The sequence below is a fragment of the Apis mellifera genome, linkage group LG5 (assembly GCF_003254395.2).
Source record: "Apis mellifera strain DH4 linkage group LG5, Amel_HAv3.1, whole genome shotgun sequence".
Classification (NCBI taxonomy): domain Eukaryota; kingdom Metazoa; phylum Arthropoda; class Insecta; order Hymenoptera; family Apidae; genus Apis; species Apis mellifera.
Genome location: NC_037642.1, coordinates 12,986,511 through 13,010,630, shown reverse-complemented (window position 1 = coordinate 13,010,630; position 24,120 = coordinate 12,986,511). Strand labels below are relative to the sequence as shown.

General features: G+C 40.1%; 1 protein-coding gene across 2 annotated transcripts in view; it reads left to right on the top strand.

Annotated features, from left to right (window-relative positions):
• The window catches only part of LOC552545 (division abnormally delayed protein), a 91,122-nt gene that overhangs the window by 48,630 nt on the left and 18,372 nt on the right, over positions 1-24,120 (top strand). For both annotated transcript variants that reach the window (XM_026440932.1, XM_026440933.1), the window contains exon 5: positions 14,024-14,322. In XM_026440932.1, coding sequence (XP_026296717.1) covers positions 14,024-14,322 — 299 coding nt within the window. The remainder of the gene's footprint in view (positions 1-14,023; positions 14,323-24,120) is intronic.

Sequence of the window (24,120 nt, the reverse complement as noted above, 5' to 3'; positions counted from 1 at the left end):
CGCGAACAAAAAAGCGTTTACCAAGCTACGCGGCGCGGGTTGACGCGAGTTTCTCGAATTTGAAAACGGGAGAAAAAGGGAGCAGAGTTACGATTTAATAAAATGTAAATAGAACGAGATGAGGAAAAGGGACCGAGGAAAAGTGGCGGATGGAGCAAGTCCTGGCGTAAAAAGGAACTTACGGATGAAACGGGGTATGAAACCGCGTATTTCGCGCGATCGTAAAATTTCCATTCGCCTTGAAGCATGCGGCAAACACGGTTGTTTTTCGACGAATGGCCAAACTTTTTTGCTTCTCACCTGTAAACTCGCGTAAGAAAAATCACTAACATTTTTTTTTTCTTTCTATCGTCCATTTTATCTTTCTTCGTCCATAACGTTCATCGGTTGAAACTGAAATATTTTCTCCGTTTATTTTTCGCAAACTGGAAAATTCGAGCAAACACACAGGGCCGCGACACAATTTACACAATTTTCCCCCGATTTAGGTTAGAATTCAAAGTAGATCAATTACGTTGCGAGAAAAGTTGAGCAGAAAGACTTTAAAGAAGAAACATTTCTGATAATTAAACTCTGATGATACGTTTAAAGTGAATAATTTTAATCGAAGGAGGAGCGTGTTCTGGCAATTGGAAAATTGATAAATTCTCTTACTCGTACATTCTGGACGGAACAATTTGACAAACATCTCGGGATCACTTGATACACGGATACGTATCGCATATTCTAAATTCAAAGCGCATACCGCGATATCTAATTCCAACGGATTCGGCGTATCGATCGATTACAGGCACGCGGGAATCGACGTCAGCGAATAAAGTTGCTCCCCAGAAACGATTCCGCTTAATTCGTAATTCGTTATTCGAGAAATCGGTTGATGTGCCTCTCCACCTGTGTGTGTGTGCGCGCGCGCGCGGTGCAATTTATCGCGATGTACGTACAATTGCTCGTTAGACTTGCCTTCGAGTTGCGGTTGAAACGTAAGTAAAACGTGTATAGCGTGATTAAAATCCGTAACGATGACGTATGATAACGTTTAATAACAGCGAGGTATACGATGTACCCGTGCATATCGCGATATAATACTCCCTTCTGCTATCGGATTACGCGACTTTAAGTTTTGTACTTTAACTTTTTAACTCGATGCGTATCAAATATTTCTTTTTCTCCCTGTAATTTTTTTTTTTATCTACGATCCCCTTTTATCTTTCCAGCCGTGCGTTTTCAAAATGAAACTACGATCGATCAAATCCACTTGCCCCTCGTTTAAAAATAGATTATACTTATCGCGCGAAATTGTGAAACTTTGTATTTTATACCGAAATTTCATTAATTCGAATAGAATAAACGAAATTTGGAAGACAAATAAAATTCGTAAAAATAATTTCATTCGTTCGATCATCGAGAGTTGGATGATTGAAAGGGAGGAGGGAGGGGAGGGTAAAATTTTTTGATCCTTAAAAATTTTATTTCAAATTGTTGGATTGTTACATAAAATTGTTAAATAAAATAAAAACTGACTCTGAATTCATGCGAATTTTTTTTTCTCTTTGCTTTTCGTATTTGCACCGAGAAATAATTTTCGTTCGAGCAAAGTTTCCTTTAAAACGCGATATGGCCTTTTCTGCCCTTCTCCTCCCCGATCAAAGATCATCAATCTTGAATTTCGTAAATCGACGTTGTAATAACGCTAATGCCGTTGCGCAACCCCCTTCAAATGTTGAATTTATACCCTTTTATACTTGGCAACCTCGAAACAAACGAGATTTCTATTAATCCCGTTGCAATTTATCCACCCCTCCCCTTTCCTTTTTTTAAACGACACTCGGATTTAAAATGATATTTGGAAATCGATATTTCCTGTTGGATTGAAATTTTAGCACTTGGATGTTGTTCACGCGATTTTTGTACTCGAAAAGTATATTTAATTTCACACCATTTCAGGCCATTCGATATTATCCGCTTTACAGACGAATTACTTTGTACGGGATAAATTAGAAGAAGATCGATCGAGAGAATTTATATATCCTCCGAGTTCCGGTTCGAAAATAAATTAAAAAGAATTAACCGTCTTTTTTACACGTTCGTAAAATCGCACACAAAATAACACGTTGTTATACAAATCATTTCCATTGCTGGATTGAAATATTTGCGTTATCGTGGATCAGAGATAGGTCAAGATTCGCCGGCCATGATAATTCGTAATGATACAATTTTTCACGTCACACGTGGTTGCGACGCATGCGCGTAACAAGAATCGCGACCATCGCGCCATCTATATTCTTGAAAAAAAAACGACTTGTCTTCTCCATAAAAACTTACTTGGAAACCATAGTTACGCATCGTTGATATCGCGATCGGTTATCTCGAAACATGACCGAGAATCCAAGCGCGTCACCGACAAAAGTTCTTCTTGGATAAATAATCGAGGATTTGTCTTCTCAATCGATACGGGATACGTGACGATTTTCTGAGGGATAGGTAAAAAAAATCGGCACGAATCGATAATTTGCGGTTGTTACGAGCGGTTGGAATTCGTAAGATATTTTAAAATTCGTAAGTCTCGATGAGCGGAGGACACACACACAGCGCGGAGTTGGTCGTTGGCACGCGAAAGTTGAACGAAGGAGGAAAGAGAGAGAGACAGAGTGAGTGAGAAGAAGCGAGTGCGGTTCTTGCGGATGTTCGTCCCCCCACCACCGAAGGGATTCTCCTTGGACTGGAAAAAGGAAGACGGCGAATTTTGTTCGAATGCGACGATCGAATAAATACCCGCGTGGAAGCGGTACGCGTGCAGAGAGGGAAAGAGAGAGAGAAATGCAAGTTTCGCGCAGCGGTGCAAAGAGGACGCAAATGGTGTTCCTTAAAAAGGGAGCTGGAACGAACCTGTTATATCCGAAGGAAGCTCGCACGCATCTAACTGTTCCCTCCGTATACCTTCTTTCGAATACCTCCTCCTTGTCTCTATCGTTCCTCTTTCTCGCGTTCTCACGAAAGTCCACGATCTTTTTTCTCTCTTTCTCGTACCGCCGGAGGAGGAGCGGTCTCGCTCCCTCGCATCTTCGTCTGGATGCGGGCCCGACAGAGCGTTCCATCCTCGTCCGTTTTGTCGGTCGGTCGAGTGGAGAGGAACCAGGATGGAATATAGAATAGCTGAATGGGAGAGAGGGTTGGCGAAAGGTGGGAGAATGGCAAGCGTGGAGATTGCCTGTTGCCATGTGACTGCGGACACATCGGCGACCACGATTTTTCCAGCCAATCGACGGACGACGACGCACTTGCGCCGGAACCATTTCTTACCGCTTCTTCTTCTTTCTCTCTTTCTTTCTTTCTTTCTTTCTTTCTTTCTTCTTTTTTTTCGCCCCGTGTTTGCGTCGTTTCTGCTCTTTACACCTCGAGTTCTTAACGTCTCGTTAGGGTGTTAGTCACGTTCCATCTAACAAAATATGTATATCTATGCGCGTATTCTTTCGATTCGAACAATTCGAGATCTCGTATATACAACGATCGTGTTTGAAACTTTTTTTTTAAGAAACTTCGAATCTTCGAAAAATTATTTTGATCATTACATACGGAAAATACGGTATTTTTTTAATGACGGATATGATCGATTTTTGAAATTATCTTTTCGTATACGCGTTTTCTAAACGATTCTTGGAAATAATCGGAATATCGGCAGTTTATGAGCTGGATCAATCTCGTTTGAAAAATTAGCAACGACATAACCGACGGATCACAGTCAATGGGTAGTCCAATAAATATCGGTCAATGGAATTTTAATAAAATGGTACTCGTTGTCTCGCGAATCATTGGCCGCAGTACGTCTCCTCGCTAATTGAAGGCTCATGGTACCAGAATACGATATCGCACGCTTAATTGTCCTGGAGTTTATCCACTTTAACCGTTGGAATAACCCTTCTATTGCTACTATTCGAGTCGAGGTTAACCATGAGTCATTCGTTAATTGACCATAAAAATTTTATACTTTTTTTTTTTTACCAGATACGAATAATACTCTCATCCCCAATTTCGCTCATCGCGTTGTAGAAATAATGCGATACCTGTCCGTTTTAATCGTCTTACTTCGATTTCAACCTCGCCAAGTTATCGCATCTCGGAGTCTCGTTGCGTGTCATCGTTCTATCGACGATGTAACTCGAACCAAACGATCGGCTTAGCAACCACCCAATAAAATCTTTTTCGATCGATCATCCAGATCGGATCCATTCGCGAACAAATCGCAGCTTTTCACTCTTTTGCTAGAATGTATATACAAAAAAAAAAAAAATAATAAAAAAGACCTGTTGGTTGCCTGGTCCTTCGGAAAAGAGGGTTTAGCACTTCAGTCGAGGAAGAGAGAGAGAGAAAAAAAATAAGAATCGATTTCCAACTGCTTCACTTCTCTCTCGAGATATTCTCCAGAGTGGATTTTCAATCGATTCTCGAACCGTTCTCTCGCGGAGGAGGAGTGAAAGAAGAATAAAGTTTAAAGGTGGTTCGAATCGATCATTGTTGAACGAGTGCCACGTAATCGACTTATCGTCTCGTTCCTTCGTGGAGAGGGACGGGCGCCGTTTGAAATCGGGGCCGTTCTAAACGGAACGAAATTAGCAAAAGGGATTACGAAAGCTTACTAAATCAAAGGGGATTCGATCTTCGGTTATCTCGCCTCGAATTTTCATCGAATGCGTGCAGGGGTGTCTACTATCTCTTGGAGCGCGATGGTGGAAAGTATTCTAAGAATCGATTACCAGAGTTCAACGCATCAACAACGTGCAAAAGGTTCGCCGGTGAGATATAGCGAGGGAAACGAGGCGAAGCGGTTCGATCGATTCGCAGGGATTCTGCTCGCTCGAATTTCGATCCTTCGCTCTCCTCTCGGCTGCAGAAACTATACACGGTCGTGTACTGAGTATAGTTGCCTCGCTCGCTCGCTCGTATAATTTTTTTTCATTCGTCCACTCGCGCCCGTCGTCCCGTCCCAGTTTCGTAAACTTATTTCGGTTAACCGAGAAACTTCTTTACCGTGAGATAACAAACACTCGTTAACCGACCAAATACGTTGACTCGAAAATTTTAGTTCGCTCACCCGCCGATAGAGCAGCTGCTGGTTTGTCATTGTTTGGAGGTCGAGTCGGACAACTTTAAACAATTTTTTTCGCTTATTGAAAGTAACATTTATTCGTGATTCGACCATTCGGTACGATTATTATTATCGTTTCGAACGATAATTTATCGTATGAAGTAATTTCAATCGTTAAATTTTCACTGGTAAAATATAAATACGTATGAACAAATTATAAACAGGTATATCGAATTTAACCAAAGTGGAAAGTCAAAGTTAAATCATTGAATTTTAATATCAGAGAAATACTTTTTTTTTTTTTTTTTTGCATCGATAAGCCAATTTGAGGGAAACGAAGTACTTGCGTTAATCAGTTGATCACGCTCCTGTGAATAAAAATGTCGATATATCCGTGTAATTGCCATAAATCGTATGTAAAAAATTGAATTACATTTTTTTTTTTTTTGTAATTCCAAACAACGTTATTTATTTTATTTTTATTTTTAGATTTTAAAAAATTCAATTCAACGAAATAAAATCAAGAAACTTTAAATACAAATAAATTCGTTGATTATTGATCACATTTATTTGTTTATGTTCCGTCATAAAAATTGCGACTCATCGATGAGAATCTTTTAAGACGAATCATCATTACTCAATCTCAAATCGGACGAAATAAAATTTATCTCATTTTCGAAGCGCGACGAATAACGAGAGAACGAATCGAAAAATTTCAGAGATACTTATATCGATAATTTATATTAATAATCGTCGAATAAAATAAAATACTATATATTAAGAGAATAATTTCAATTTAGATTAAAAAAAAAAAAAAAAAACTACACGTCGATGAATGTAATTAAAAGAGAAATTGAAAGAAAAAGTTTAGCCAAGTTTCGCGGAAACCACGTGTTGTAGACGCGGACAGGAACGAGACGGAGAGAGAGAAAGGAAGAACGAGGACGGCGACAAAGGAGGAAGGAAGAAAGAAGAGGCGGGTAGGGAGCGAGAGTGGGGGGAAGAGGAGGGAAGATAAGAGGGGTGGGGCGGGACGCGGAGAGAGAGAGAGAGAGAGAGAAGAGCACCCCGCGGCGCGCCCATTGCATTCCACGCATCGTTCGCCGCTGCAACCCGCTTTGACTCGCCGACCGTGCTCGAGGATCGAACTCGAACTCGCTATCGATTCCCAGGTATTTTGCGGGGCCGACAATGCCCGCCTTAACCGGCTCCCGCTTCGCCTCCGCGACTGGGCCTCGACGAGGTCGAGGCGACCGTCTCCAACTTCATTTACCCGTTTAAGTCTCTCTCTCCCCCCCCCCCCCTCTCGTCGGCCGCATACTTTCCAGATTTGCCCCTCTTCGATCTCGATCGAATCTAACCTTTTACGCTTTCCAACAATTTGCAACTTCCTCGTTAGAAAGGAAGAGGGGAATTGATATCGATTAGGAATTTAACACGGGACGAATATCTTGAATAATAAAATATGGAATATGGTTGAAGAATGATCTCACTAGTATTTATATTTAAATCGATTGGAATTAGAATAATTATAAATATTCATATGCGTATACAACGCACGAAATACTTTCGCTTTTCATCGTTCCGTTACATCATCCTCTCTCCCTCCCTGCTTTTATCCCTCTTTTCTGGTACAAGGTTCCTGGTTATCACGTAGCTACCATTCGTATCTTAACGCGCGTAACTATGTTGTTTATAAAGGGCCGTCCCCAGATAATAAACACACCCCTTTTCGCGAATTCTCGGCGAAATTCCTTTTCTCCCCGCGTTGAGAATAAGTATTAAATTAGTTGCTCGAGCGCCTCGACGATCGGTTCAAGTTTCACTGCCGTGCGTAATTCTCCCCGAAGATTATGCGCGATCCTCGCTTTTCGTTCTTGTTCAATAATCTAATTCGTCGAGTTTTTAATCGAATTCATTAACCGAATAATTAAGTAACGGGAAAGATGATGAATTTATGAGTGAAACTCGGGGGATGAAACTCGCGTTTAGTTTAATGTTTCGATGATGAGAGATTGAGAGAAAGAGAGAGAGAGAGAGAGAGAGAGAGTAGAAAGTGGCGTAAATTAACCGCAATTGTTGGTTATTCGAAGGGTTAATGGAGAGTATCGGCTCGACCGAAAATGCGTATTCCCGTTTAATATTTTTCCCGCTCGTTTCGCTTGCCTCGAGGCGAAACGTATGCCAACTGGTGGACGAGTGTCCGTGACGTCAACTTGGTTAAATTGGCTGAACTTTGAACCCGTGAGTAATCGGCCTGTCACTCGTTTCTCTCGCATTTCGTTCCTTATCCAGTTGAGACGCTTTCTTCTTTCGAATCTCGTCGAATTGTTTGAATCGAATCGCGAAAATTCGATATATAAGTAATATTTATTTCACGCTCGTCGAATTCGTTGAATCGATACGACTTTGTTGTGCTACACTCGTTACAGCTCGCGTGATGTAAAGATGTATATGATCGAATTGACGAATATACGAGTTGCGCGACGAACGTATGGAAAGTCTTAACTGGATTACCGTGTTGCACTCCGCGAATGGCGACAATCCGTTCTTGGTTAGGTAATGCTTTTGTGCAGCATTCAAATCCCTCCAAGGAGGCCGGCCTCGTTTTGTACGTGCACAAATCAAACAGGTTTAAACAACGTTACGTTGATAAACGACTACGCCCGCCGCTAAAACGGACAAATTAATTTCGTGTCGGAACACTCGCGCCCTCCTCGCCGAATTTCGACGACTCGCTCGTCACGTGGTTTCGCGTCGCGCCTCGCGCGCTCCGTCTACCGCTTTCAACGAAAAGCTTTCGTTCGAACGAATGAAAAATAGAAACAAGAGGCAAACGAATATTTGCTTGCGTTGTTACGACCGTGACACGTTTTATCGTACGACGCACGGCGTGATAGATTGATGGCCGTTCATCAGCCGGAATACCATGTTTAACAAAAGCGTTATAAATTATTGCGAATCCAATGGATATAAATTGAACTATGGAAAGAAAGAGAGAGAACTTCGTTGATCGTACAACATAGAACGGTAGGATAGATATTCGTCGGCTCGGTTAGCGAAATTCATCGTTTCTATAAAGTTCGATCAATCTTTTTCATCATTCGATGGTTCGTAGATCGAAACGAAGAGAATTTTGGAGACAAAATCGCGCAAGACAAACGATTAATCGAGACTAATTTCTAAATGTGAGGTTTATTATTACGGACGGAGGAGAGAGAGAGAGATAGAGAAAGGAGAATTTGAAACTCGCCTTTGAGCGAGATTCGTTCCAGATTAACTCGTTTACGGTTCATCCATTTCCACGCAAAGCTCTTTCCACACGGATTAATCACGCGTCGAAGACGAACGAGGCAACACTGCCGCCTCCGCATTATTATCCCTCGTCATCTTAATAAATTTGACTCAGCGGTTAATTATAGTCTTTCCAAACTCATGAATGAAACGGATAAACGATACATTCTCCGATATATCGAGAGAACAAACAATCGTCATTTCGCTTTAACGAGCGGCCAATCATTTTCCCCATGTATTCTTCTCCGCGTATATAATAATATTCCATTCACGTTGTTCGCTTTAACGAGTTATCGACATGATACGATATATTTAAATTTCCATACGATCGGTAATAGGGTTATTTATGAATTATATGCATCGTATATAAGCTTTCGACGATTATTTTCGAATAGAGAAAAATCTATTTTCCATTCATTTTCGATTTTCGTTCGTTCGTAATTTCACCGCAAAGATCTCGCGTACGAAAACCGAATTAGTCCCAGGTTTCCGTGTGCGTTATTCCGAGACTGGCTCCCACGTCGGGCCGTGAAAATAAAATAGGCTTAAAGTGGGATCGGTGGAACGGGGCAACAACGGCGTTAGCTTCGCGTGGCAGCTAGGAGGACTGTATCTAAACCTCGAGTTTTACCGCGTTACATTTACATTCCATTACGATACGCGGACGAAACTCGGCCCCGATAACGGAATTAACTCGAACCTTCGGAGGCGATTAAATTGTTTTTCCAACGCGTTAAAGGGCTCGATCTAACGTTTTCTTGCCCACGAAAATTATTCGCATCGCTTTATCTCCCTCGATACTTTCAAGATTGTTCAACACGATATTAAATAAATATTCGACGACACCTTTTCTCACTCGTTAACCAAACTTGTTGCTCCTCCCTTCCAAGCCCTTAATATCTCGAATATTACGTGTTACAAATATAAAATATATCTTTTCTTGAATCGGTGCGCGTGTTTTCGCGCGGGGGAAAAAAATTTAAAAGCGACGTGCGAAAATTTTAATATTTCGACGCGTAAGAAGCGATCCCCCCACTCCTCGAAACGAACCGAGGTAAATGGAAATCTCGTCGAAATAGACTCGTCTCTTCGCTCGCTCGCTCGCGTTCCTGGACGCGTCCAAGAAGGTGAAACACGATGTATCGTTTAATAAACGGCCGGTATGCCGGATCCCTCAAATTCCAGCTTTAATCCAGTTCACTCGAGGAATTCGAGCAGCGAGCTTCCCTCGTGTCGTCTCCGCGTTTTCCCTCCTTCGAAATTTTTATTTTTCCGATCACATTTGAATATTTTTTAATTCAATTAAATTTTCATCGATATTTATATCGGATTTCTAAAACATAACGAGTTGAATACATTTATATCTCTTATTATTAATTTCCACTTAAGTCAACTTGAATTTTGAGGGAAAAAAAATTGTGCAAACATCGTTACAAACAAGATGAAATTAATCGAAGAAGAAATATGACGTGGAGAACAATTGTTTTCTTTTTTTCTTTCGAATCGTATTATTATACAATTCGAGACGTGTCGTGTGTGAACGATATTGTCTGGCATGCGTTTATTCATCGGTATTTGAGGACACGCCTTCCACTCTTTGCACCAGTTTTTCCCCAACGCCTGTCACAACGCTACGAATCTTTCGAATTCCGCTTGAATTAGAGGGGAATATTTCGAGTACGTTTATCAGGGAAGAAAAGCGATAATTTTTCGATAATTAATCGATCGACAATAATTTTCGAAATATTGAATTTAATTGTCGGATAATTATCTTGCTCTTTTTTCGAAAAGGGGAGGGGAGAGAGAATAAAAAGTTGGGAACAAAAGTTGGCCTCGCCTGGTGAACTAAACTCGTTACGCGATTACAACGCCAACTTTTGCAGCGAGAGAACCTTGAACCGAGGGGGAAAATTATTCGAAATTCGATAATCGTCCGATAGAGTGCCTCTAGTGTTCGTAATAAGAAGATTTTCGAGCATTCGTGTGTGTTACCCCCCCAATTATTATTTTCCACCAATGAAAAGGATGGATCTCGTGATGAATTGCGCCCTCTAGACTAGGCGAGATTCTAGTTGTACGAAGTAACGATCCTCGTATATTTCGAGGCGGAGAGGAAAGGAAACTTGAGATATATTTCACGTCGGAGGAATTGAAAAATTACAATCGTCCCCTCTCGCCTGGATACAGGATTCCTCGACATTTAGGCACGTTTCACACTCGTTTTCGCGAAAATCGCTTTCGAAATCCCCGCCCGAAAGGTATAAAATTCTAAAATAATTAAAGATATTGTTGGCAATCCTGACACTGTATGCTACATAAGAAGATCGTTCGAGATTAAAAGTTAAAAATATTTTCGAAACTATATCTATATTCAAATACGAAAATTACATTTATAAATTAAATCGAATCGAAAGTGACGAGAGATAAATAAATTTTTGCGCTGTCGGTACGTTAGAATTCTCTGGATTATATACCTACGCTGCGCGTCGAGGTTTAGATACGAATCGTTATACCGAATTGGTGTATGTGACATACACCACGGTAGAAACAAAAATGCGTGTGAAAATAGGCGTTTCCTTTCACGTTGACCAATCAGCACGCGAGACTTCTTTCCGCCAATGAGCAATATTATTCGCTGGTGAAAAAAGTCTCGCAGAACGGTATGAAAACAAAAAGAGTCCTTCAAAGTCTTCTTTGTTGACAATTCTAACGCTACTATCTACAGAAGTAGAAGAGCTATGATTCGAATATTTAAAATTGTAAAAATTATTTTCATTTGTGAAGTTAGGATAATAATCATTCAAGATTGAAATATTTTCGAAAATACATATAGTGTTTATACTACGAAATTACATTTATAAATTAAATTATCGCTACGAATTATAATTAGTCTATAATCGTCGATTGAATTTGTGAAAATAAGCGTTTCCATCCAAATTAATCAATCCGCATTCCTTCGTGTCTTCTTCCGTGTCTCGCAATTCGCGACTCTTCGATTCTTCTGTATACATTTAGCTAGGCAATATTCAAATGCATTTGATCCTCGATCGTTGGAAAAAGGTTCTTCTTTCCATTCAACGTGGAATGTTTCTACATCCGCAGAGTATTCGTCTCCCTCAATTCTATACAACCCATAAAGCCTTCGTTCAATATTGAATATATATATATATATATATCCTTTATTCCTTTCACGTTCTTCGTACCATTTATATCTTTCTCCACGTTTTTATCGTTCGGCTAATTGTTGGCGTAACGGTGAATAAACGATTCAATTTTTACAAACTCGATTAACATTCAAATATTTAGCGAATAATCATTTCTCGAAATTGGTTCAATCGAATTATCAAAAATTTGATCGAACGAGAACGTTTCCAACCGATTGTGTATCCCGTTTCGTCGAAATCTCGTTTTCCTGGAACCTCCTCGACTCCTCGGTTGGAGTCGAATTCACACCAACTTCGATTACCGTTTACCCATGACTCACCTGCGGTCGCCGGCTCGGGATAGAGCGAGGGGATGAGATGGGCGGGAGGAGGAAGGAAGCGAGGAAGAGGCGGGTAACGAATCAGCCGCGCAACACGTAAGAAATATCGCGTTACCGTCGAACGGTAAGATTTCGGTATCGCGGTTAATGGGGGATCGGTTCATCGTCTCGTTATCGGCCGACATCGATACTCCTCTGTTCGTCAGCGCGATTTCGCGGTAACATCGATCCACCCTATCGATCCTGACCACCCTCAATGCACAGGCCGAGGCCTAAAGTTTCAAGTGCAAACGGATGATTCCTCTTATTCGAAGCTTCGTTTCTTCGGAAAAATTTGAATTAATTTCTAATTGTAATACGAACGAATTATCGATAGAAGATTATTATGCGAGTTAACTTTTTATGATTCCATATTTTTTTGTTTATCTTTCTCCAAGTTTTCGGTCGTACCATGTGCATTTCAGAGGGAGGGGATATCGCGTAGGCAGGATTTGGTACGTATTTGTATTCTCCCGTCGGTGAGATTACGTAACGAGAAAGTTCCGATTTCGTGGCAGTAGCGATTATCGCCGAACGAGTATAGTGACTCGAATAGGAGACAAAATTATTATACTGCTTTTTTATTATATTAATTTCATTAAAAATAGAAAATTTCTACTTCTTCGACTAATTTATTTATTAAATTAAAATAGATATTTCGAGATGTTACATTAATAATTTAACAAAATATTTCTCTCTATTTTATTTAATCCGTAAAAACGTGTTTAAAAAGAGAATTTAAAATTTTAAGAAATTTTGTTTCAATACAATTAATTATCATACACGGCAAATAATTATTTTCACGAAACTATGTTCTCTTTAATCCATTTTTCTTCGCGGATAGATTTATAAAGATCTATCCATTTGCCAGCAACAGACGATTTTTCTCCCACGCGTCGCTCTCCGTGCCAGAGATGTCGTTCTGCGACCACGCGGCCCATTATCTTGCGTTATTACCTCGGTATGCGTGCTTATCAAGAGATAATCCTCCAATCTTCTAATCTCGTTCATTTGAATCGCGGCGCATAAGCGGAGCGCACGATTACCATTTATATTCCGGGTCAAGGGTGACGAACACAGTCGCCTCCTTTCTTCCTACACTGCGAAATATATCTAACGAGGCGAATCGAAAGATTCCACGATTTCGAAGAAAGATCAAAAAATGATCGAACGTAAAAATTGCACGAGGATGAAAGAAAAGAAGACGAAAGTTTTTCGTTATAAATTATAATTCTTTTTTTTCATTTTATTCTTTCGAATTAATTCTCCATTTTTCTATTCCAATATTTTTCGATGAAAGCAACCGCGTTCAGGTTTGAAAAATTAACTTTTCTCGCTGAATTTTGTACGCATTATTTCCCGTTCCGTCGGACGAGAAAGGAATTTCCACGTTGTCGCGCGTTTATCTCGAAGCGCAAAGTTGCGCAAGAGAACGTTTGCATACGCGATCGTCATTAAGGTTATCGTTCGTATCTGCCGACACGCCTCCCCCCCCTCGCCCCCTCCGCGCTCGCCTCCCCCGCAACACTCCCGTCCTAATTACTTTTTAACGCCGGCTATAAAAGGAAGTAAGCGGTTCTCGAGCTTCTCGAACCGGCATAATCGTAAAACCATCCGACAAGCTCGGCCTCGTAATTAAGACGCCGCCACGCGTGGGCGTGAAACCTTCCCTCTCTCTCTCTCTCTCTCTCTCTCTCTCTCTCTCTCTCTCTCTCTCTCTCTCTCTCTCTCGTTCCCGCTTTCTTTCCTCATTTCTTCGTATAATAAAATTGTTACAACCTCGTTTTCCTTTTTTACAACTCTCTTTCCTCCCTCGAGGATTTAACCTTCTCTTGCGTTCTCAACCAAGCTTCCAATAGATCCTGATATTATCGATTAAAAACAACCGCGGAAATTAAATATGAAATATTTCGAAACGAGAACGTTCCTTCGAACAATCGACCATTCGCGCGGGTATAACGGTTTCTCGCTCGATGTTTACAGTTTTTTTTTTTTTTCTGTTTTACCCGCCGAAGGTAACGCAGAGGACAAAACGAAACGCGACAGCAGATGCGGAACTCGTTCGAAACGCGCCGATTGGTGGAGAGGTGGATAAATAGACGTTGGCGACGATCACGTTTCAGGTGAGGAAGGTGTGCGGCCGCTCGGAGCTGGAGCCATCGCCGTCGAGCGAGAGGAGCGTCGCGGACGCAGCCGGTGGAACGGGGAAATCGTCGTCCTCGTCCTCGTCGTCGGGCGGGATCGAGATGCACGCAGCTGCCGCTGCGCCGCCCAGCCGGACCTTGCCGTCCCAGTTGCACGTGCAGCTCGGCAATTTCCTGGCAAGCGTGGTCAGGTCTCGCACCTTCTACGGCACCCTGGCCGACACGATCTGCGAGGAGTATCCGGACAAACGGTGCTGGAACGGCGAACGAGTCGGGGAGTGAGTAGCGTTCTTTTCTCTCTTTTCTTCCTTCCCCCCCCCCCCCTCCTCCTCGATGGAGGAGCAATAACTCGCGCGAATTATTTTTAAAATATTATTTTTACGAAAAAGTACGCTTTCCATCCGAATTTTATCTTCTTTATTTCCTCGATCGATTTATCGTATCGATTTTCGCGCGAAAAATTTCGTGATCTTCGAACATTCGCTTTCCTCGGTTCGCTCGAGTGACCGACCGAGTTGAGCTGACAGGTGGATCTAAACGCTTCTAAATGATCGTGATGGAAAAGGAAAGGGAGAGAGTGAGAGAGTTCGGGAGTGGTGGTGGGGGGAAGTGACGCGTTGGTCGATGATCGAGCGACGAGTAGTCATCGGCGAGAAACGTTTTCCAAGCACGTATACACCACCTCCCCCCTCCCCTCCTCTTCGCCTCGAGCCTCTCAGCGTATCAGCGGCGGTGTATGTGCGCCGGTGTACGGTTTCAGGCCCGCGATAGAATCGTCCGTCGGCTGGGTGGGGGGGGCGGGCGCATCGGGCAAAAATGAGCCGCGTCAGAGGCGCGAAGAGGGAGGAAAGAGCCGTCCAAAGCATTTGCATCCCGTGACCGGACTCTCGATTTCCAGACTCGCTCTCTCTCTCTCTCGCTCTCGCTCGCTCTCGCTCTCTCTTCCCAGTTTCGGAAACGGGATACTTGATTCTCGAGAACTTTTTCCACTTTTTATAGGAAATATAAGATAAATATTTATTTTCAAATTGTGAGGAAAATTATGCGTATTGAAATTTTTAATTCTCTTTTTAACAAAATAAATACGCGTATATTGTAGACGAAATAGGCAGATAAAATTCGATCAAAAGTTGAGAAATGTTTTTGAAAATTTTTCAAGAAGCTTGTTTAAAATTTATTAAAGTAAATTTATTAAAATTTATTAATTTTATATAAATTTTAATAAATTATATAAAATATATAATAAATTTATTAAAATTAATTAAAATTTATTAATTTATAAATTTATTAAAATAAATTTATTCAATTTTGTTCAAATTTGTTTTAATTATTCAAATCGTGGGAATAATAGAAATTTTCTATTTTTCTTCATTTTTTTCTTTTTTCTTTTTACCGCCATGTTTGATTTGCAGAACTGCGAAAGTGTATTAAGTGACACGTACGAGTCCGCCATCTTGTAATATATATATTATTGATAATTTCAATGAGCAATATTACAAGTCACAATTTTCATTAATCTATCGTTGTTTCATTTAAAAATCTTAAAAATCTTAGGCCCATATCTATGGAATAATTTATAGGTTAGGATCGTCTGGTAGCGAACCGCCATAACCTCTTCTTTTACTAAGCATTCTTTCCTTAACGTCCGTTTCTTCGAAATATTCCATTCCAATTGTCCAGTTTATATATTGATTATTGATATGTATTTTTGATTTAATTTATATTTTTTAAAAACTAAGTCTTCATATGCAAGCTCAAAACGGGAGAAAAATAATTTTGTCCAATCAGCTATCATTCGTTCGAGATGATCGAAATTTGTGTATAAATTACTAGAAATTACTAAATCAACTTAACTCGCATTTTATTCTGCACTAGTTTCTTTATTCGGGTTATTAAACCATTTAGATTTAAGACAATCGAGGAAATTTTTCATTTATCTTCAACATGTGATGGGAAGAGTGCTCTTTCTTTGTGCGTATATTTCGGGGATGAATGTAGATGAATAGAAAAGATAGGGAAAAAAAAAAGAAAGATTACGTATTGGAAATACATCAGATTTTATCTTCGTTATCGTGGAACCGATCTTGGCGCAACTTGTCGCGTATCGATTTAAATTCCATGCAATTTTTCCACGAGTGTTCGAAACTCGTTTTGTACAGAGAGATATATTCGCGATATGAAAAAGAAGAGAGAGAGAGGAAAAAAGAAGAAATTTTGATATACCGTGTCAAAGTCATTTAGAGGAACAACGGTTTCGTGGATATCACACGAGTGACAAGCATGAATATCAAACGTGTGCAAATTCGGAACAGGAAGCTGTCAACCGGAGCGCGGAGAGGAGAAGCGTGAGAGAAGCGCGCCGCGAATATATTTCACCATCGACGAAAGCAACGTTTTCCTTTTTTTCTCTTTCTCTCTCTCTTTCCTCTCTTTTTAACCCGCGGTGTACGGTTACGCGTTAACGAAACAAAAGGAAACGAAAACAATAACAACAACAATAACAATAACAACAGAGAGAACGTCGTTTTCGACGTAACGTTTCAATTAATACGCGACCTAGTGGAGCACGGAGGAGAAAAGGAGAGACGAGGATGGAATAATAACCGTGGGAAGTGACGCGAATGGGAGAAAAAAGAGAGAAAGGATAAAAATCGTCAAATCCGTAACCGTGTAATAATCGAGGGAAAAGGAGAAGAATATTTCGCGTGCGATTAACGTAAATCATCGGGAGGAATTCGAATTTCGAATGCGGGCGGGATAGCGATAAAAATTATTATTATCGTCATTATACGCGTTATGCCCGTCCTAACGAATGCGTTGTTGTAAAATCGCGATATATTAACAATTTTCGACGTACTTCCCTCCTCCGATGAATTATTCAATAGTTGCTCGCTTATTCGTGACCACGCGCGCGTGATCCAGCCCAGAAATCGTGTAGGATCGGTTTCGCCGACGAAACGAAACCTCTCGATTGTCCTATGGACAGTAATACCGTCCCCGCTCTTGATTAACTTTGATATTCGTTTCGAATAACGAATCGAATCGGATTATACACGCGGCGAATTAAAATTACATTATCTATATATTCGAAAATGTAAAGTAATCCGATTATTCCTTATTATAAAATTGTGTTAATTACAAATGTATATATATATATATTTATTTCATTTCTTTTAAATGAATCAATCAATGTTCTTCGATCTGTTTAAAAAAAAAAATAAAAAACGTTTGGAATTTTATTTTTCGTAACGGACAACAATTTCGTCCCGTTGAAATAACTATATTTCGAGAGCACGGCTTCTTTCGATCGTAAAAATTATACGTTATCTCCCTCTGGTGGAAAAGTTTCGCGGGACGGCACAGGGGAAGAAGGGGAAGAATCCTTCGCTAGGAGCTTCTATCCCCACCCTCAAACTTTTTCTATATACGTTACATAGTATTACTAGAAGAGCTATAATTTGAATAATCAAAATCGTGAAAATTATTTTCATGAAATTACGTTAGAATAGTAGAATATAATATTCCCTAACGTATTCCTTAGTCTTTCAGTATTAAAAAAATTGCGAAGAAAAATTGTCTAACATTGAGAGAAACGAGATAGCTTCGAGAAGTATAATTTTAATATTTATCCTTTTTGCGTATATTGTATTCTCGCAAACATGTTTCTTTATCATTTTTGGATCGTTGCCAACATTGAAATTGAAAACGCGCATTGTTACGTTGAAAAAGTCCAAATAGTTATTAACCGATGGTAAGGTAAAATCTAGTTACACCTTATTACCAAGCATCGTGGAAAGTTTCAGACAACTGTCTCTAAGAGGAGAAAGAGCGGTTGAACAACCAAGATAAATAAACGAAGAGAAACGTTTATCGCTTATACCTCGTATCTTCTCGTACGTATACAAACTTGGTTATTAAGAAGCTGGATAAAGAGGAGAATGCTTTTTATTCGAAGCGAGCGAACGAGCGAGCGAGCGAGAGAGAGAGAGAGAGAGAGAGAGAGAGAGAGATTTTATTACAGTACGGAGAGCAGCATCGGAGACACGGCGGTTAATTGTTTACGAAACAAGAAGGGCATTTGGAATTCGGTGACTCACGCTGTTTTATCGCTCGGTAACGAAATATCGCGAGATGGAAACCGAAGCTTCGAAGGATCGGGCTGGAATTCTAAATATAAACCGGTAACTAAAAATTACAATGACGCGTACCCCTTCGATTCGAGCTATCGCGCGTATGACTGCGCGATATAATTATTCGTAGTGACGAATACGTTCGAAGGAAATTTGGCAACGCGTGCCCACGTTACAAAACACGAGTTGGATATAATTCAATGGATAAACTCAACTTAATCTTTCAGCCAGAAAAGGTGAATTAACTCTTGAATTACCTCTTCGATCTCATAATTTCCCTGTTCATTTTCTTATACACATCGCAACTTTCGATTGAAAATAAATAATTCCATATTTGTAAATATTACAAATTTAAATTAATTTATATTAATACGAATAACGATTAAATTTTTATTCCATTCTTATAAATTTATCCTAATTTTTCGATACGTACGAAATGAAAGAAGATAAAAAAAAAAAATACTAAAAACGTTTCTCTTTCTCTTCTCTATCGATCTCAATTAAGTTCTCGCGTTCCCTTTCATAAATTAAGATCCTCCCGTGAAAAGAGAACGATCCTCCCTCCTCCCCCTCGATGTACCGAGAAAATCGATGGAGAAGAAGACGGTTCGCAAGAGAAGGAGAAGGAAGGGGGAGGGAAGCGGTGAAAAATAGCAGAGGGAACGTTGCGACACGGTGACCTCGTAGCCGAGGCTTTTGGCCAGGTTCGCGGCCAACGTTTCATCCTAGACGAGACAAAGATTGTTCGAACATCGTGTACTAGTTATACGAAACTCGGAGAAAAGTAGGCGACGAACAGGAGGAGGAGGTTGCCAGACTCTTTGGCGGCTTGGCGTCTCACAGACTGCTCCAATATTCTCTCTCTCTCTCTCTCTCTCTCTCTCGGTATACCGCAAACTGCAACGACACGCTTTCGGTGCCTTCCCCCCACCCACGCGACCGAGATCATCCTTCGATTGCCGCGATTATTCGTCATCGAGGCGCACGTTGGACGAGCGGCGGGCCAAGCTTCAATTCGCGATCGTACCACGCTATGCGCGCGCACCTCCTCAGTTATTACACCATTAGAGCCTCGCTCGCTCGCTCGCTCGTTCCTTTCCATGCCGTTCCTATTCCGTTCCTTCCCTCTGGGAATCGTCCCGCCAGGGGACGAGCGTTTCGGATCGTTTTTTTTTCTTTTCGCGAGGTGAAGGGTCGTCCCAAGGTCGCCTCGAATACTTTTGACATTAGTTAATCCGACACGTTGGCATGCATAATAACCGAGGCGGCAGCCGTCGAGTCTCCTATTTTCGTAGCGCTCTCGCGCATCGTGCCGCGCTTTCGTCGACCTCGTTGTTGTTGGCCATGCTTCCCGCCCGCCGTCCTACATACCGTCGCGTATTTATCGATGGCCTTTTTTTGTATACCCACGAATTATGCGTCAAATCTGTATCTCCGCAATGCGGTCCGTTTGTCCGCCGCTTCGAAGAATAGAATATTGGAGGAATCAACGATGAAATTATTGAAGAGTGTGCAATTATGCGGAATTAGTATACTTTGGATTATTAAACTTTTTTTTCGAATGCGATTTGTCGGATTGGAAAAATTTCGATTCAAGATCGAAATTGATTTTTACCGACCGAGCTCGCGGTCTGTTTCCTTCTCTCTCTCTCGCGCGTCGCGGTATATTTCCTTCTCTCTCGGTCGCGGTCGCCGTTACTCATCCTCGCTTTCTCGACGTTTCCCGTTCAAAAAAACTTGTACGCGTCCTTGCCGCCTCCGGTTTTCTCGAGACGCGACGAGTTTTCTTTTTTTCCTTATTTATTTTCGATCGATTTAATAGGGGCAAGAAAGAAGCCGACTTTCGATCGAGCCAACCCTGCCTTCTTTCTTTCCTTTATGCAAATCGCCACCGCCAGGATTATAGATAATAATTGTCGTCGCTCTATCGCGTCTCCGGATCGGATCCGTCCATTTGCATCGAACAAGATGCACGACTTCCTTTCCGTCTTTGAACGCCTTCTCTAACGAAATCCGAGGATTATCTCGAGATTCCTCGAGACGTTTTATTTATCATTTACGAAGCAACGATTCTCTCCCTCTTTTTTCCTCCCTCCCCGGAAATTTTTTTGTTCGCGAGTCGATATTAAATGAATTCGAAGGAAATGTTAAATTACGCGCGATGAATGGCGATTTAATAAATGTACATATTTATAGAATTTTTCCGAGACCAATTTCCGATAATTGTTATTTAATCCGATCAATCCGAGGGAATACTGAATGAATAAATTAGACGGATATCTGTTTTTTTTTTAGCTTTTCGAAAGTATCGATTTTCCAAGAAAAGTAAATTTAAGGGATTAACGAGAATGAAGAAAAGTGAAGTTCATATTTTTTTCTCCAAACGAATGTGATGATAAAGTATCTCATTTAAGATAAATTCAATTGTGAATCCATATTAATTTTTTAATTGGTAGGATCGATAACAAAAGTATCTCTTTATATACAATTCATTTCTGGAATCCTGACACCATTTAAATATTCGTAAAAATTATTTTCATTTTCATAAAATTACGTCAATCATTCAAGCTGAAATATTTTCGTAGCTAGGTTTATTAATCTCTTGGCTTATTCGTACACTCGAATCCGAAATTTATAAATTAAATTATCGTTAAAAATCGTATCGTTAGCTATTGAGAAGTAAAAAAATTTTTGTGTCATATGAAACGTTAGAATTCTCTAAGCATTGAGGTTAGATACGGATCGTCGTGTGGAATCTGGTATACGTGACAAATACCACGGTAGAAACAAAAATACGTGTGAAAATAGGCGTTTCCTTCCTGATGTTGACCAATCAGACTCGCGTTCGTTCCGCGAGACTTCTTTCCACCAATGAACAATATGGTGAAAAAAAGTCTCGCAGGACGGCGCAGAGGTAATAGAGAGAAGTCCTTCAAACGTTTTGTTGACAGTCCTGGCACAGCAGTACACGGTAATAAAAGAGGAGGTTATAGTTTGTGTACGTTCAAAATTATCTCTAAAAATTATTTTTATTTTCACGAAGTTATATTAGGATAGTCATGCAAGACTGAAAGCTAAAATTATGTTTAGCTTATTTTCGAGTACAAAATTACATTTATAAATTAAATTATCGTTAATTATTATAAATAAAAAATTTTTATATTATATCGATATGTTAAAATATTCTGGATACGTATACTCTAATTCATATATAATTATAACATAGTAAAAACAAAAGTGTAAAAATATTCTTCCGCTTCTTTTCACTTTTGTTGAATTGAATTATTGAAATCGCAAAAGTATTGGAAAGAAATCAGCACGAATAAACGATAAGAAAGAATCGATCGTGTTTTCAATGCGAGCAAACGATATCTGAACGGAGGAGACACGAATTATTTAATAATTTAACGATCCTTGAAAATCGGATATTGAAATGACGAATAAATAAATAAATAATATAATATCGGCTAATTTTTTCATCCATTCTCACTTTCTCGTTCCTATACATCCGAAGTAATTCTGAAAGGACGACGCGCGAAATGGAAACGTATACCCCCCCCTCTTTTGTTGCTTGGGGCGACGACTTCCTTTTATTTCCTCGTATAAATATACGATCCGTTTCCAGGACCTCCGTCACGCATCTCTGTCCAACCTATTCTCGAACCGTACGTTTCGCCATCGTACGAAACGATCCTTCTCCTTCCACCGACTCCCAACTCCCCCTCCACCTCTTCTGCTTCGTACAGTTTTTCGAGTTTCAGCGCCCTCTTCTCTTTCGGCCTTTATCGCCATTCAATCTCGTTCCACGCGATACGTTTTCTCTCGAACGAGTGTACAAGAATAGTTCCGCGTTTTCGTTCCATAAATCCTCGCAGCAATCCTCGTTCATCCCGAAGATTATATTCGAATTTTCCTGCAGAAAGGGATAGGGCGAGAAGAAAAGACGGGGGAGACGAGAAGGTGATAAAAAGGAAAGGGAAGGGGAAGTCTCGTTTAATAGCTTAATAATTACAGTTTTTATTACGATACTTTGCTCTCGAGTGTATAAAATGTGTAATTAAATTGCGGATGTTCGATGAAAAAATGCGCGTTGATATGCAAAAAAGTAGAAAATATTCAAATCGTGTATCGCATTATTTCGATCTTCCCTTCGATAATAACCTAGGGTGAAGATAATTTTAATATAAAAAGGAAAGAAAATGTAACGATGTACGTCTAAATATACCCTTTTTCATCAACGTGAAATCAAAGTTGATTGCGCGAATGAAAAGGGAAAGGAAGAAAAACGTGACGCATTAATGAAATGAGCGCATTAACGAGCGCGAAACAACAACGGATGACACACCCCTGCTTTTTCCGATATTTTCTCTCTTTTTCTCTCTCTCGCTCGCTCGCTCGCTCGCTCGCTCGCTCTCTTTCTCTTCCTCCGTCGGTAACGACAATAGCATCGAACTCGTTCGATAAATCTGAGGAATGGGCTTTTACTCGTTCCTCGGATTATGCACACAGATCGGCCTGTGTAAAAGGAAAGTGTCGGCGATAACGGGAAGTGGAATTGTTGAATGGGGAAGAAACATGGCCTATCGTCACGTTAACTGTGCGAACTTTCGTTTCTGCCGGTTGAATTAATTCGTCCGATTATTTGTAGAACGTTTGCGTGCATAACGCCGTTCCTTTAACTGCTGGCAATTTATTCGCGCGATCGTAGCGATAATTGTTTGTCGTCGATGACCGATGATCCTCTATCTACGAATTATTATACAAACGCGGGAAAAGAGAAGTGCGATAATTTTAAATTAATTTAAAATTAACATTGAACGCGATTATACTCGATATAGGAAATTATCCGATAATTTTTAAATTTTTGCTTCCTCGCTTTCAACGTTGCATCTATGGCGTGGAACCGATTACCATATATCCGTTATGCTAATGCGAATTCCGTAGAGAAATACATTTAAAATTTGTCTTAAACTTCGTCACCGACTCTTCGCTCGAAAAAGCTATCTCGCGTAAAAGCGATTGAACTTTTTCGACGAAGCGTAATTTCGAGGAAGACCGGTTGAAAGAACAATTTCCGCGAACCTTTTTCTCGAAGTTTGAACTCGTTCGATCCGCAACATTGATATTGTTCGGTCGATATAAAGAATACAACGTTTTCCATTCTGTGTGATGAATCGTTACGAGCAATTTTTCTTCACGAGAATAATTATTTTGTGTGAAAGTATATACACGATATATGAAATAACAAAAATATACTTTTTTCCTTCGAACTTGTAAATTTTTAACCGTATCTATTACATTCGTCGATAAATTGATCCACGGTTGAAGAATTTTTGATCACCGCCATCTCGCGTTTGGAAGCTTCGATTTGTTATTAACATAGCAGGATGCGCAAGGAGGTATTCGAGTCGCGTGACGTCACAGAGAAGGAGAGCAACATTGTGCGAGAAGGACGGATTAAAGATAAGGACGCCATATCGAAAAATTATTAATTATTCGCACTTTACTGAAAAATTTCCGTACTTTTAAGCTTGGAATCAAATCTTCAAGAAAGTTTCTCACGTTAATTTCAACGAGAAATTCTTTTCCATTAATTATTAACAATTGACGAGTAATAATTTATGATACATTGAAGACCACCATGTGGAAAATTCATTAATTATTCGTCTCCTACTCAAAATTTCTGCATGTTTAAACTCTCGTTTAACTAGAATTTCAGATAAGTTTCTCCTATCAATTTTAACGCGAAATTCCTTCTATTAATTAATCGTTTATTGACGATTAACGCGTCGCGTTGTTTAATGGCATCGAAGACGCCATATTGAATATTAATTAATTACTCGTTTTCTTAATCTCTAATCATAATTTCCGCACTTTTGAGCTTGTATCTTTTAGCTAGGACTTCAGACAAGTTTCTCGTATCAATTTTAATACCAAATTCTTTTT